The sequence below is a fragment of the Lupinus angustifolius genome, unplaced genomic scaffold (assembly GCF_001865875.1).
Source record: "Lupinus angustifolius cultivar Tanjil unplaced genomic scaffold, LupAngTanjil_v1.0 Scaffold_29_20, whole genome shotgun sequence".
Lineage (NCBI taxonomy): Eukaryota > Viridiplantae > Streptophyta > Magnoliopsida > Fabales > Fabaceae > Lupinus > Lupinus angustifolius.
The window spans coordinates 24,373-40,922 of record NW_017720565.1 but is presented as its reverse complement, the minus strand read 5'-3'; the positions used below and the strand labels follow the sequence as shown (position 1 = coordinate 40,922).

The window sequence follows — 16,550 nt, the reverse complement described above, 5'->3', positions numbered from 1 at the left end:
AAATGTAGAAGAAAATTGAATATTACAAATTTCCAACATATATAATTAGAAATATAAATTAAGGTATGTATTTTCAAATTTGATAGTGCAAGAAATTGTTTTTTTGGGTAAGTAAAAGCAAAGACTAAGCAAAGCAACACTAGTTATGTGTCTCTCTTCCAAAGTTTGAATTTTACAAATACTTTTTACTTTCACTTTAGAAAATACATTAAGACTTTGCAAAAAATGCCTCCATGAAAATCATAAAATATCAAGAATCTCCCAGAGATGATTATTCCTAAGTAGGACCTCATATATCAGTATGGACATAGTCTAAAATATCTTGGGTTTTGTTTTTATAAGTCTTGAAACTAACTCAAGTCCATTTCTCAATAACGTGAATCTAACTTGAATTTGTTGATTTCCTTCAATGATCTTTTCTTGCATAGTTCTGTCATGCCACGTACATTGAGGTGACTCAAATGCATATATCATAATATGATTATATGATGACATAATGACTTGAATCTGCTGAAATTTATTCAACTCTACCCACAATTATACTTTCAATTGACTTCTAAGTGTTCTCTATGTTGGATTTATGGGGTTTATTAAAATAGTCGAGCTTTTGTTAATCAGTTAGTTAATTTGGTTAGGGTAGTTATTGTTTTAGTCTATTACAGATTTTAGATTATAAGATATGACATAAATAAATATTAAGTGGTCATGATTTTAAATTATTTATTAATAAAATGATTCTTAAATTTTGATAAAATTTTATGTCCTCTCATGTTTTTGGACTATCCTAAAGAGTAGGAGTTGGACTCACATTTTATCAATATACTTATTTGTTAGTTGTAACATCACTTGCATCTAATTAGAAATATTGTAACATGAGATTTTCCATATTATTTTTCACTACTAGTTTTGCTCCCAAGCCCACCTTCAAAATCTCCTTGATAGCTAGCTCATTTTTTAGAATGACAATATTACATAGTGACCGAGGACATCTTTAAGTTAAAATCTCTACTTTATGTGAAATTGATATTTTCAAATGTAGAAGAAAATTGAATATTACAAATTTCCAACATATATAATTAGAAATATAAATTAAGGTATGTATTTTCAAATTTGATAGTGCAAGAAATTGTTTTTTTGGGTAAGTAAAAGCAAAGACTAAGCAAAGCAACACTAGTTATGTGTCTCTCTTCCAAAGTTTGAATTTTACAAATACTTTTTACTTTCACTTTAGAAAATACATTAAGACTTTGCAAAAAATGCCTCCATGAAAATCATAAAATATCAAGAATCTCCCAGAGATGATTATTCCTAAGTAGGACCTCATATATCAGTATGGACATAGTCTAAAATATCTTGGGTTTTGTTTTTATAAGTCTTGAAACTAACTCAAGTCCATTTCTCAATAACGTGAATCTAACTTGAATTTGTTGATTTCCTTCAATGATCTTTTCTTGCATAGTTCTGTCATGCCACGTACATTGAGGTGACTCAAATGCATATATCATAATATGATTATATGATGACATAATGACTTGAATCTGCTGAAATTTATTCAACTCTACCCACAATTATACTTTCAATTGACTTCTAAGTGTTCTCTATGTTGGATTTATGGGGTTTATTAAAATAGTCGAGCTTTTGTTAATCAGTTAGTTAATTTGGTTAGGGTAGTTATTGTTTTATTCCCTTTATATAGATGATTCAATGTAACTTTGGAATTCAATTTAATTCAATAACATTTTCTCATTCTTTCTTGTTCATCAAGAATCTCTCTTATCCATGCTTACTACCATTTTAATATGATATCAGAGCAATAATTATTCATTTTCATAGCTTCCGCTTGTGTCTTTCCTCTTCCTCACTTTGTTGCTGCAATCTTTCCATTGGTGGCAGTGCCAGGCCGTTTTGCTCTAGCAGCTGGTGTAGTAGATGATGCAGGTTATGTCCATTCTTTTCAAGAAAGATTGATTTTCCTATACTCCAAAATCATATATTCACAACAAGATTTACCACTTTCCCGTAGGAAGTTCTCTAGAACGAGTTCAAAGAAAAGTGTTGGGAATCTTGATGATGTTCAATCTAATGGTTGGGTGGATACCATGTTGGCCTTTTCTCCATCAAAAAAGAGAGGAAGAAGCTGCTTAAAGTATCAATCAATACCATAATCTTCTCATTGGAAGCTTGTGGATTTATTTCTTTATGAGCACAGAAGATACTACTCTTGCTTTCTCTAATTATTTCTCTTTGATTGATTGCTTCCGCTTATCATTCTTCAATTCCAAGATTCAACCTTATCACCCAATACATCCTTTATCACCTTGCACAGACCTTCAAACTTTTCCTTAAGTTCTTCTAGTTACTTCTTTTCATCTTCAGTCTCTTCGAGTGGAAATAATGGTCAACTTCCAAATGAAAGTCCAAAGAATGTTCCACCATTTGCGTCCACTAGCAATGCTATAATGTAGATTGATCGTGCTTCTGGAAAGATTGGTTCTTTGCAATTGCAATTTGTTTCTGAATAGATGACACTAAAGATGATGATACAAGATATCTCCCCCTGGCCAAGATATTTTCTCTACACATTCTTTGGTTCTATGACTCGGAATAATAGTTATGTTGTTTTAATATGATCAAAGCAATATGATGCTACTGCAAGAACTTGTTATCTTTATCAAGAAGGGGAAGTCCAACAACTTGAAGAAGATAGGGAAGACCNAAGACCGAGAACAACATCAAGAAACAAGAATATCATGCAATAGTGTGTGCCCAACCATGCACAGTGGCTGATCATCAAATTAAGGAAGCTATATCACATTTTTTCATCTATTACCCCCAATTATTTATCATTTCTTTATTACTCTAGTTTCTTTACCACTCTCTCATTAAACACACAACATTATAGTGTATAATTTTTTTTCTCATTGAAGCAACATATAAGGATCAAGATTAAGGTCCATCTCTTTTCTCTCTTTCATCAGTTATGATTGGTTTGCTTCTGTCAAATAGATGGTTAAACATCGGATGAAATTGCTTCTGCCTAATGGTGATTAAGCGTCAGTATTGCTTCAGGTTCAGATTTCAAGATTGAGAGACAAAGATTCGCTCACCAGCAAGAGGAGGTATTAGAGTATATCATCGTATTCAACACAATTATTTCAAGCTTGGAATGCTTGATACATTCCAGTTTGCGGGGGAATATTAAAATAATTGAGCTTTTGTTAGTCGGTTAGTTAATTTGGTTAGGGTAGTTATTGTTTTCTTCCCTTTATATAGATGATTCAATGTAACTTTGGAATTCAATTTAATTCAATAACATTTTCTCATTCTTTCTTGTTCATCAAGAATCTCTCTTATCTATGCTTACTACCATTTTAACAGGGTTCAACATCTCCTTTATGATTTGATGGAGCTTTACATCTATGTTGGGCTTAACATCTCAAAGTATGTTCCTTAATATAGCAAACTGCTTGGTCTTAAGTTCAATTCCTAGTATAGTAGGATAGGTGTTAGGAGGAGATTGTTTTGTCTTGGCAAGGCTCAATGAAGTTGGAGTCAGTTTGAACTGTGTCACAATCTAGTAATGTTTAAGGAAATAAAATTATATATTGGCTAACAACTATAGCTTTTAACCTAAGTGATAAGTGTTTGATCCCTAAAATAAATCTGACTTATTATAAATCAAGAATATGCTTCTCACAAACAACCTAACATGTTTCCAGTTTTATTCACCACCCTACACTTGATTAAGAGCTTAAGCTCCTTGAAGATACATCAAGGTTCTCTTTTTACACTATATCATTTAAATATTTGTTTCCTTTATTAGTCGTAAGACATTGTTAGGAGTCCCACATTGAGTAGAATAACAAACTCAATGTGGTACTTAAGCCATGAGGCTCTCCCACCTAATAGACTAGTCTTTTGGGTTGGACTCTCCTCATGTGCTTAAGTCCTAACAATTGGTGCTTTCATTGAGAGTTGTGTCACATAAAGGGCTACCTATAGGTTGGATTAAGGTAAATTACCGAATACTGATAGGTGAGGCTCTCTCACCTAATAGACTAGTCTTTTGAGTTAGGGTCTCCTCATGTGCTTAAGTCATAAGAGACATCATTCAATATTAAGATCAACTACTCACATACTCCAAGTTGCACAATATGATATTGATGTTACTTTTAAGATTGATCTACTTACTTTCAATATGGATGCATGGTAAAGTGTTTATTGGTGAAGCCTTCACGCATCTCATATTTTAGTTCTCATTTTTAAATTAATACAAATTTTCTATTTCCACTTTTCCTTTAGTAATACTACTATTTCACTTATATGTTTCATTTTTCACTTCCTTCCTACTTCTAGACTATGAATAAAGATTCTATCCCAAAATAAGTATGTCTCTATGTTCCAGGTTCATTCAAGTAATATAAAAATATTAATTTTTTTTTTAGAATTTTATTTTTAGTTCAGTAGCAATTTCTCATTAAACCAAGACAGAAAATTAGGACAGAAATGGAGACGGATGATCTCATTCACTCCACTATCATGTCTCTTAAAAAAGTACTTCTCACTTTATTAAAAAGCTTCATGCCAAAATATAATAATAAATTGAGATTCAAAAGGTGATAAGGAGACAAATGAGAGGGTAAGAATCTTATAGTTCTATTCTCCATTTTAGAATTTATAAATAGATACAAATAGAAGTAACCTTTCATAATTTTAGTTTTAAAATAATACATCATTAGTATAAGTATAAATATGTCTGCACATCAGATACTATAATGTAATCTATGACAATGTGTAGCTAAACAAATATTACATTACAACCTATGACTTCAATGTTTGATCTAATTATGTGCTATATGTGGTATTAGCACGACATAGACGTTTCTTCCTATATCTCCATGCAACCTGGATCCTGGTTGCTGCAAGGGATCTCCAATAAAGTGATTCATACCTAATATAATACAATTATCAAATGATTATGCTAGAGCAATAAATCTGAAAACAGAAGTTGGGTATTTTGATTGTAAAAATCACAAACCTATGACATATTCTAAGGGCTATTCTTTCCTTTTATTTTATTTTTTTCTTTGATGATTTGAAGAGAAAAAAAGGATTTGGATCAAAGACGGTGTGTCAAGGATACCCTTGGTAGTATCAATAAAATATCAACTATTCATTTCTATATTCTTAAATGTGATAATCAAGGACCACTTTTAATGAAAATTATGCATTGGAATCTAATCAAATTTAGACAAATGATTTAACATGATGGAATTGCACTCTTCATGAAAGAGACATAGCATTTGGTAGACATGTTAGAACACCACAAAACAAAACATATTGGTTTTGTTGTGTGTTTGGTGTATTTTATAAACAGAACATGAGAGAAGAGAATATAACATCCTAGTCCATCATATTCTGTCATGTTCTCTCCGTGCACCAAATGCTACCAAAGTTTACTAGGATTTTAGTTAGTCGCGAAATGCACAAGATTATGCTGAACCATAAATCTAGATACAAGGCAAAGGAATAACCTCAGAGCTCCTTGAACACGCGGACTCCGCAAGAATCTTGTGAAAAGGATTGTGACTTCTTCGAGGTCTGCAGCTCGAAGTGAAAATGCTTCCACATTTGTTAAGCACTTTACAGTCCTGTTGCTAACCAACTTCTGTCCTGGAAGCCTTACTTTTTTACCATCTGCAAGAGAAACCATATTGCTCAATCATGTTGATTCTCATTTTGTTGTGATATCATGATGCAGAATGTACCCCAAACCTAGAATACTCCTCTAGGGTGGGGTACTCCTCCGACTCAAGTTTCAGACACTTTGAATTTTAGAAATCATCATTTAATAATCGTCGAAGTTATTGGATATCGACAATGATTGCATGTGTATTAGGATAAATAAAACCTAAACATGAGAAACTCAAATATAATAAATCTGATAGTACTCTAAACTGGAATAACATAATTTGAAATAGATTAAGTTGCTAAATAATTAAATACTCCCTAAATAAAAACCTTAAATATTAAACCAAATCCCTAAAGATAAGAAGCATGGTGTAATTGCATTAAGTATTGCAATACCTGTGCTTACTGAAGAATGTTCAAGATACCATGTCAGAAGTTCTTCGCCACAAGCATCCCATTCAGATAAGGGAACTCCGATTCCATCTTCTCCCATGCTTTCCAATTTTCCACGCACAACAAAAACCATCTTCTCTACCAGACCACCCCGACACAAAACTCTGCTTCCTTTTATGTATGTCTTTTGTCTTAGTCTCTCACAAATGGCATCTAAAATAGGTTCATCCATCAGCGCAAAAATTCGAATCTGCAGATATTTTGAGCCTTGGGTATTAATACAAGTTGACACAAAGCAATAAAAGCAAATCAAATCATTCATGCAACAAGTTTCAGGGTTGCTTCATACACCCTGGCTTACGATGTATCATAGTTTTAGTTTCATGATGAAGAAGCATAAAGCTTTGCCTTCTAAACGGTTTCCATATTTAACTCTATTTAATTCTAACAGGTTACAAGAAGAGACCAAGGAAAAACAGTTTTAAATGAAGCAGTGTGCATCATGATAAATTGTGTGATTATAACTAATCATTTATGCCGTAAACATTCTAGCGCATACTTTTTTAACAAATTTGAAGAGATGACGTCTTATGTCTCTCTGGAGATCTTCTGGTAAATTCTCTAGAAGCATTTCTTCATTCACCCCCCTTGTTGCAGCCCAGCTATACCGTTCAGCCTGTCTCACTCTCCTGCATGAAAAACATAATGTCTATAATTTATGCTTATGTAAGTCTCACACTTTGATACGATATAGGACCCAATTAAAACTGAAAAGCAGTAGACATCTAGTTTCTTAGCATTCAAGCCTGCACACTTTTTTGTATAATAATCAGTAGCTCCTCATATATGTACATTCTTTCCACTCGATCTCTTTCTTCTATACTACATCACTACAGTTACTAGAGCTATGAACCTAATTCGTGAAAAGGGGGTGACTGTAATACAACAAAAACAACAATCAAGCTTTAATCTTACTAGGTGGGGCCGGCTATATGGATCAAACTATGTCATAATGCTCTATCATACATAAATAGAGATTGTATAAATAGAGAAGTAAATCAGTGTCATTTACTACATAAAGCATCAAATAGACATAATGGATAAGGAACTGGATTAAAATGACAGGATGCCAATAAGATGTTCTCAATAGTTATTTCACACATGTATAAGGACTCATGAGTAAGGACACTACTAATGTATATAGTGGTTAGTCATATTTAACTAATACGCTTAAAGAAATATGCCTACATTTGGAGATACATACATAACAAATGCAAAAGGAGTGGTACAAAAAAATGCTGCCTATGCTGTCTTATGGTGCCTGTATGGCTGGAATAGAATTTTAGAATTTCCAAGGAATCTTTTTCAATCTGAGACTTCAATGGGGATAGGGCTATCCTTTGGCTTACCTTTGGTGTTCTACTCATGGTCATGTTTAAGGGTATTTTTTTGTCGGACATGCAGAGAGACTGGCATGCTTTATTGCATGACTCAAGGTTTTTCTTGTTTCCTTTTTGTTTGTGAGATGTCTTATTCTCTCTTTTGTACTCTTCTCTTATGAACTAATAAAATTTCTTTTCCTATTAAAAAATGCAAGATGTTCCTAATTTTCCCTTGTCTAAAATGAGTCTTCAAAAGTTGCTAACTTAATTGAGCCTCGGTATGTAAAACATTAAGTATCTATCACTGGAACCGTAAATTGCACATGTACATTTTCAGAAAAATGAGCTGTGGGAGGGGTAGGGGGTTAACAACAGTGACTTGAATCATCAAATTGACAATTCTTTTAGCAATGTGGATATGATTCATGAAAAGAATGTGAACATTTCATACTTTTTCATATCTTCTGGTAAGCGGCGATGGCTCATCCATTGTTCAACGTCACGTCCTCTAAGTTGCATCTCTAGCCTCCTGACAGTGGCACAGAAGAAAATATATCAAGCACATTATAACCGTAAACATGTTAGAACATTACTACCAAAGTCCTATTACAACTTACAGCATTAGATAACTTAAACTGATCAACAAGTTCAAATAATGCACAGAATTAAAAAGAAATGAATATCTCAGTTCAAAATACAATATGAATCATGTAGTAAGCATAGTCAAACTTAAGTGGCATGCTGATGTCATTATAGCTTAAACTTCTATACAAATTACCATTATAGGATGGCTACCAATTATTTGTTCTGCACCATTTTAAGTTTTGGCATGAAAGGAACACTAAAGAGAAGTTACTTTAAAGGGCAAAAAATGACTAAGAACAATGTTATTATAATCAAGAGGTTGAAAGACATAGCATGTAAGAGCAATACGTTCTACCTTCGTCCAAGAGCCTGAAGAAAGTTCTGTATGTTTCCAATGAGTAGCGCAAAAAGCAACAACCCCAATCCGATGATGGCCATCGTAAAAAGGACTTCCCACACAAAATAGCTCGGGGTTTGATTACCAGCCAGAGTACTTATTTGCTATATTCAAGACCACAAATGCATAGTTGTTAAGGGATATCAAACATTCATGTGCTTGAACTTTACAGCTTAAGTACTTGTACAAGACCCCCCTCCGAATATGCATGCACTATATTAAGCCCACAATAATCCCAGTGGCTTCTTATTATTATAGGACAAATGAACATAATTACTACTGAAAGGAAAAAGAAAAGAAAAGAAAGAAATGAATACCTGAAATCCCCAAAATAGAGAATACACATATTTGCTGATCACCTTAGTTTCCATAGTAAGTGGTACAGCATTGGCATAGATCCCATATTCAAAACCACCATCAGAAGGGGGCTTCAAACAATTCATGGCGTCTGTATTGTTGTGCCATAGAACTAATGTTACGTCAAACGGATTGTTTTGAGAATGGCCATGCCCACAATCAATATATTTTAGGCACTCGGGAATATCAGCTTTATGGCAGGCATTTCGCAAACATTGATTAACACGCTGGAAGAAAGAAAAGGGAGAAAGTTATCAAACTAAATGTCTACAATCTTTTGATGAATTGAGTTCCTGATTTTAATTGAACCATTCATCTTTAAAGCATCCAAGGAAACATTATCACTTTATAGTATAATTTCATGATCAACATTAACAAATTAATAATTATAAGGTAATACTTTCTGTGCACATATTACTATCATGATGGAAAAGCACTTCATTGCGTGTCTAATACGCATTATGTATGATTACATTATACACAACCAAATGAAATCATATGCATTCAGTGAATCAAGTAACAAGTAACATTCCCTTTGCTCTTTTCTTTTGTTCGATGCAAGTTACCTTGCCTCGTATTCCATGCAAGACTGTCATTTTAAGCGAAGTATGAAATTTAATGAAGAAAAACTTCAGCAGTTTTGGAAAAAGATACTTCAAATGTTATTTTCACACACCTGTAGACCAAAGAGGTACCAGCAAGAGCCAACGACATGGCCAGATAGCATAAAAATGAGAAGATTTATAATGAAATTTGCCCAGGCTGACTCAAATATAAATCCCGTTGGAGACTGCCCAATTAGCAAAGGCAGAAACCTGAATAATCTGGGAATATACTGCACTAGGATTGCTACACGCAAAAGATTCTTCGCATAATTTGCTCCTGATGTTCGCAAGTACTTTCGTAGCACAAACAATATCATTATCTGCACATATTTCACCACACATGTCATGACAAAGAGTTCAATGAGTACATAATAAACCCGTAGTTGCTTCTGTTTTTTTCACAGATTGAAAACCCATTCATTTTCTGATAGTGACATCTGCTTTTTCTCAAGCACATGTTAATATTCATAAACAATTTATACCTCAGAATGACACCAAAATGAGAAAGCATTGCAGTATTGCAGTTCCCTCCAATTTTGAACACAACAACATAGAAGGAGAAGCTATTTATAAAGATAAGATAGAAACGAAGCAACAAAAATCTGCCTGAGTTTTTATGAATTACTCTGCCACAGCATGATAGTTGTGGGAGATAAAAATTGTTTTTAGCATATTAACTCGCAACTCAAGCTTTTAGGATAACAGTGCTCCTATTTTCTTATATTCAATTTCAATTTGGCATGTCTATGGCTCTATACAGCAGAAATATTTTTGGATGCAGGAATTCATTAGATAAAATATATATGTGTACATGCAAACAGCTTAAACTTTATTACCAAAAAAACAGCTTAAACTTTTAACTAGTTAGCTCTAGACAACAGCAACTATAATAGATCGTATCTGAGAAAAACTTATCAGAGTGACCCATGTACTTTTTATTTATATAGAACAGGCATATATAACTAAATACTCTCTCTTTCCCATAATGATTGTCAATTTTTTAATAGCTTTCTTTACACTTTTTTACCATCTTTTAGGGACTGAAGGAGTAATTGATGTCTAAAAATTATAAAAGAAACCTCAATTTCATAGGAAATACTAATCCTTGTGTTCGAAAAAAGAAGATGAAGAAAAAACTATTTACTGAATCCCTAATACATCAAAAGTCAAAATATAAAACCCAAATAAATTCAAACTGGTAATGTTAGTAAATGGTAACATCCTTGACCTTCAAGTTTTCATTTTATATCAAATATACAAGGGGATATAAACTTAACCATGGAAAGAGTATATACCATGCAAAATGACTAGAAAATGTAATATGTCAAACAAACTAACTGCTTAGGGATATTTTAGAAAATGTGTTACAATTAGGAAATCTCGAACTAGACTTGCATATTTCCCCTTCTATACACATTTTTAATACTAGGCTTAGGCCTAATCTTATCACTAAGGCTTGGTTGTTGGAAAGATATATGAATATTCATGTTCAAATTGTTACGCATGTATCAAGTTCAAGGGTGATATGTACAAATCAACCTGAAATACTAAGTTACAATGAGCAAAATCAAGGCCAAAAAAATGTTTCCATAAAAAAGGGAGATTGGAGGAAATTTACCTGAGGAAGAGGGATTACAACAAATAGATCGAGAGGAAAATAACCCCGCAGGTAATGTAGAGCAATTTTCTTTGGATGGTCAACTAAATCTCCAGCACCAACCACCCTCGATTCCGGAGACACATAAGCCAATCTAAACTGCAAAGAGTGAACTTAGTACAATTATTTTAAGATGGGTGCATATCAATCCTTGCCAATGACATCACATGTTATTAATGTACTCAAATTTCGGTAAGGGGCCTATAGAAATGACCAAAACCAAATTCTCAAAAGGGTCCTATAAAGAGGACAGGGGGAGTACTTACTGTATATTAAGATAATATATTCTGCTAATCATTGATTCTCCCAAAAGCTTAAGCTATTAGGTAATATGAATAGTTGTATATATCTAACATACTTTTGTATGCATTATTTCGAAGACTAAGAAGAAACAACTGAATAAAATGAGAAAAGTCTCTGTAAACTATGTTATATCCTGAGATGTGTAGAATATGATGGCATGGCCAACCACTCTTATTTATTAGATGCAATGTGCCACTATAAGACTCAAACCAAAACTGCGACTTACCTTCTTTTTAGTTTACTGGCATGTAGAAGTTAAACACAAAATGTTTAGCATACAGTAGGAGCTCTGGAGCGGTGTTATGTAACCCCTTACTTATTTAGTTAGTTAATTGATATTGTCTAGTCAGCTAATTAAAAAATAAGGCATGTTGCCTATAAATAAGAAGAGGGGTTCAGTGAGAGAAACATTCTGGAATTTGGGAAGATTTAGGACACGTTTTAAGTGGGACAGTGTAGGGTCTCTCGAATAGCCTAAGTGAGGGAGAGAGACCAAGCTCTCAAATACCCGGGAATTCAGTGTATAAACCTATTGTTCCATCAATAATATCTTACCATTTTTTTATGCAATTCAAATCCAATTCTATCAAGGAGCTTCTGTGATCTAACCATTTTCTAGTGGACAATTATGTCTATGCAAGAGCAAAACTAAACCCTGTTATTTTAGAGACAGAAAGATTAAAGTGCTTCTGAATACAGTCATCAGAATCTTCCTTCTCAAAACTAATAAAGTTTAATTATACAAACTTGCTGTCAAGGAAGGAGCTCAATTATATTTTTTTGATAAAGAGCTCTCTTATATTTTTCAAACAAACGATATAGTTGTAATCAATGAATATTCTCAAAAATTAAAAGTCGGGCAAAGAGAGGACGGAGGGGAGAGGACTTTCAGAAAAGGTAGAGAAAATACCTGGAGAAGAATGTTTATTAAATATACGAAATCATTGATGCTTCTTAGTACAACAAGTGTTGTTGTCATTGTCTTGTGGATATAAATACATTTGCCCTCCTGCATTCGATGAACGGGAAAAACATAGAGTAAATTTGCAAAAATAGTAGCAGGGAAAGAGTAGTATATAGAACTTGCAATACAAGGAAAAGAATCATACCTCCTGCACATAGAATAAGAAGAAAAATAATGGATCCAGGAAAATCGCCAACAAGCAAAAAATACCCAAAACCTGATTCCATTGTTGTACAACTTTTGCGTGAGGGTTCATAACTCCAGGAACATATGAGGAGCAAAAGGAATAAAATTTTCTCGCAAAACCCTTGGCATCCCCATAAAGAATATTGTGGAACTGTATAACAGACAAAGTATGAGCAAAATTATACTTGGTTAAGTGAAAGTGATATCAAATAAATGTCTCCAAGAGAGTGGAAAAGGTCACAAGAAGATCATGTATAGCGCTAGGATAAAGTTTGTCATAGTGGCCTTTAGAAAATAAGTGTTGCACAAATAATGAGACAGGTTGAAATTGTCAATTGACAACACTTCCATTGCCCCTAAAGTGGAAAATGATTACAATAGTATTAGTTCTAATAGTAAAAAGAACAATAACATCGATGCAAATTGAATACAACAACTTTGTAAAAGTATAGTAATAAGGAAAGTCTTGAGTGTTAAGAGGGTGACTTCTTGTATTCTACCCACGTAAAAGTTAAGGTCATCTGGTAGTTTCTAACATTGTTATAAATAAATAGAAGTATACAGTCAGTGGTATCTATTACAAATTACAATTACTCAGAGCTTCTTTAGCGAATTACATTGGCATCTTTCTCTGTCTTCTCTTTCAATGTTTCCCTATCTTATTCCCATCTTATCAATAAATAATGGACAGCAATTCCAATATTTTAATGCAAGTGATTGTTGGAAGAACAAAAAAATCCACAAGGCATGTGCACTAATTACAAAATGAAGTTAATGCTTTCTTAAAATAAAGAGAAATAGTAGTCTATTATACGAAGAGAGACACCTTCGGGTCGAATATAGTTGAAGGTTTTGGATTTCTTTGCTGAGAAGCCTTGAAGTAAGTAGGGCAAGTAGTGCAATAAGGATCATTACACATTCCCAGCTGCCCGGACCTAAGTAAATGTTCATTATTTCCAACATGGTTGTTATTCCAATGATTTTCACTTTTTCCACGGAAAATAGGAAACTTTTCTTTCTGGATATCCGTTACTTTCTTTACTGCCGCAGCTACATTCTGGTGCAAAAGATTTCCAGTTCCACGGGTAGGATATATTGGACCACTCATATGCATAACAGGGGTTTTTCTCTCACTGCGTAGTGGACCAGTATGTCCCACACGACTAGTTTCTCTCTCATATTGCTCCATGGAGATCATAGTATTAGAAATTGATGCACTTTGTGTCCTGGTCACAAGCCTCTGGAATTTAGAATGTGCTGGTTCATCAGATGATTGTCCATGTGCTTCTCTCAGCATTGGCTCCTCATCATTCACAAAATTAGCCATGTTTCTTTGAGATTCCTATATTATGATAACAAAACATTCAATACATACACTTCAGAACGATATCAACAATTTTAGGTGATTCAATTTGACTTTACACGTGAAAGTGGAGAATATAATTACAGAGCAGCAAAAAAACTAATGCAACACGAAAAGCCTAACTAGACATACAAAGTCAGATGGAACATAATGCATCATAAGTGAGAATGTGAGATCCTAGTTCTTATGTGGCTGATAGAAAATTTTAGAAAGATATGTTTTATCCTTATGTTGAAAATTTGTAAAGATTACCCAACGGAACTTGTCTAAAAAGTTAAGTGAGGAATCCCTATATATTATTTTATTTTTCATAATGTCATTTTGGACGCCGATTAATCTCACTCTAGTCGAGAATAATGCATTTAAGGGTCATTTTGCGAGTTGGGTTTTGAAGGGAAAGGGAAGGCCTGATAGCCATAAAATACACTCGTGATATGGCTCTGAAACCTTCTTCTCCCTTCCTTCCCCTCCAAAACTCAACCTAGAAACCGACCCTAGAGGGCCAAACTCTCTTGGTGCCTAGTTTTTTTCTACTTTCAAGAATCTAAAACCTTACTTTGGGAATTCCCTTATGTTAAATCCTCTGAAACTTGGAAGAAACAAATTAGACATCAGTTGACCAAAGCTAATTATATATAATCACTAAAATGCATGTACTATTCAACCTGCCTCTACATGCATCAGTACTAGTGTTCAAATTTCAATCTTCAACACATATATGCTAAATTATATCATCAATATGAAGGAAGCATCATAAGGAATTGCAAATAGGTTAGAAACAGTGGCAGAGTTAATGAAAAGGCAAAGAACAATTACAAAAAAGAGAGAGAGAGATATAAGAAAGAGAGAAAGAATAAGACCTGTGTTGAAGAGGAATTGAGTTATAAGTGAAAAACCCAGAAGCTAATTTGCAATGATTGATGTTAAAGGATGCATTTTTGGGAAGTAGATGAGAGAATTTTGAAGGAGAAAGAAAGTGAGAGTGAACAAGTATAGAGAGAGAGTGGTGTGAAAGGGAAGACTTAGACAAAGTCAATTGTTTTAAGAAATTGAAGCTGTTGACTCAGGAAAGACAGAAGAACTAACAAGGATTGTTTCTGTGTGGATTGAAAAATATTCTAAAATTAAGTAACATCTCTTATAAATTAATATTTGAGAAAAATATACATCTACCAATAGTTTATAAATTTTATACAATATTATTATATTATCTAATATTTATATTTAATCATTATTGACTACTAGAAAAAAATTAAATAAATAGCAAATCGTATTATGTCTATTTATCAATCTATATATTGTCTCGTAATATTTTACTTATTCATGATGTCATAAATTATTATTTTATTTATTATTGATTGATTTAGAATAATATGTGATACAAGAGGGGATATAATTATTATCTATTATTTTTGTTCTCATATGAATAATAGAATAATAGTTAAATAACTAATAAATATTTACGTTGGTCCTTATAAATTTATATATATACTACTTTTATACAGCGAAAAATTAAGAATTCAAACTTGAAATAAAAAAAGTCAATATAAATCAAAATAGTCCATATTAAGGATCATAAAAATGGTAAAAAGAATTAATTTGATAAAAAATTATATTTTTTAAACTATTTTAAATAAATTAATTTTTTAAAGACCAAATTAGCTTTATACAAAAATTTTGAAGGACAAAAATATGTCTTTATTCATTAATCAATCTCTCCTCAATCGATTTCATATTACTCTTTTTAGAGAGAGAAAATTATTGATGTAAAAAACGCATTAAACTATTCTTTGTTATACAGTACACCCTACGACACAACCATCTATGGGATCATTTGATTTTGGAAAAAATAATATAAAAATGTAAAATTATTTATGAAATACTTTTGTCATTTAATATTACTTTAAAGTTTCATGTCGTATTTACAGATATGTTTTATTTTGCTTATTATTATTTTCAAATTTACCATTTTGTAATCTCATTTGTCTATCTTTTTTTATTGTTGAAAAACTTGTCAGAATAAAAAATAATCAAATACCCCCTTCACTATTTTGACATTCACAAACACTAACCCCAATTCTACAACTTCATCAACAAAACCCAAATCCCATAATAGTTAAATAGGGATTTACACTATACAGTGTGTTTATAGATTTAGTTTTCTAGTTTTTTTGTTAGGGATTTAGGTTTTGCTAAAGTTAGGTTGCTGTTTGTGAATGTTAAAACAAATGAAAAGGTCCTCCCAATTCTAGTGACATTTTAGACAAAAAGAATGAGAAAAGTAATTTTTTTTGTATTACTAAGGGTATCCCATGAACTAATCTTTTTCGAGGTTTATGGTAGTCACTCTCAATAAATGTCACTTCCGAGGTTTAAAACTTTAGGAAAGTGATTATTTATCATCAGGAGAGAACGTAGATTTTGATATTAAAAAAACAAAGTCTTTTACATGGTTTTCTATTATATTTTACATTATAAAATCAATTTTTAATTTAATATATTTTACTTTATATTAAAATTAGTATATTATTGGCTAATATTTAATTTTAATTATATTGTGTCAATGTACTCTCGATTTATTATTATATTTTACAAAATAAAATGTTAAATTTCCTTCGAAGATAAAATGATTATTACGATAAACTTTTAATGAGAATGATCACTAAA

The 16,550-nt window shown here is 32.4% G+C and overlaps 1 protein-coding gene across 1 annotated transcript; it reads right to left on the bottom strand.

Annotated features, from left to right (window-relative positions):
* Nucleotides 1-4,682: 4,682 nt before the first annotated feature.
* LOC109338568 (probable cyclic nucleotide-gated ion channel 20, chloroplastic) lies at nucleotides 4,683-14,999 on the bottom strand. The gene is made up of 13 exons (XM_019575839.1): nucleotides 14,744-14,999; nucleotides 13,347-13,862; nucleotides 12,480-12,671; nucleotides 12,281-12,379; nucleotides 11,029-11,166; nucleotides 9,482-9,730; nucleotides 8,766-9,032; nucleotides 8,407-8,552; nucleotides 7,918-7,995; nucleotides 6,644-6,773; nucleotides 6,088-6,334; nucleotides 5,535-5,697; nucleotides 4,683-4,951 (listed from the first exon to the last, which is right to left on the bottom strand). Exons 2-13 carry the CDS (start codon nucleotides 13,845-13,847, stop codon nucleotides 4,846-4,848), a joined length of 2,316 nt encoding a protein of 771 aa, XP_019431384.1. The 5' UTR covers nucleotides 13,848-13,862; nucleotides 14,744-14,999; the 3' UTR covers nucleotides 4,683-4,845.
* Nucleotides 15,000-16,550: the final 1,551 nt, after the last annotated feature.

Excerpts from the sequence above, each read along its gene's own strand:
- LOC109338568 (XM_019575839.1), bottom strand. The coding sequence starts at position 13,847 with ATGGCTAATTTTGTGAATGATGAGGAGCCAATGCTGAGAGAAGCACAT. Across the intron at positions 8,553-8,765 it reads CTCTATTTTGGGGATTTCAG|CAAATAAGTACTCTGGCTGG; the intron begins GTATTCATTTCT and ends TCTTGAATATAG. Across the intron at positions 7,996-8,406 it reads CTTCAGGCTCTTGGACGAAG|GAGGCTAGAGATGCAACTTA; the intron begins GTAGAACGTATT and ends TGCCACTGTCAG.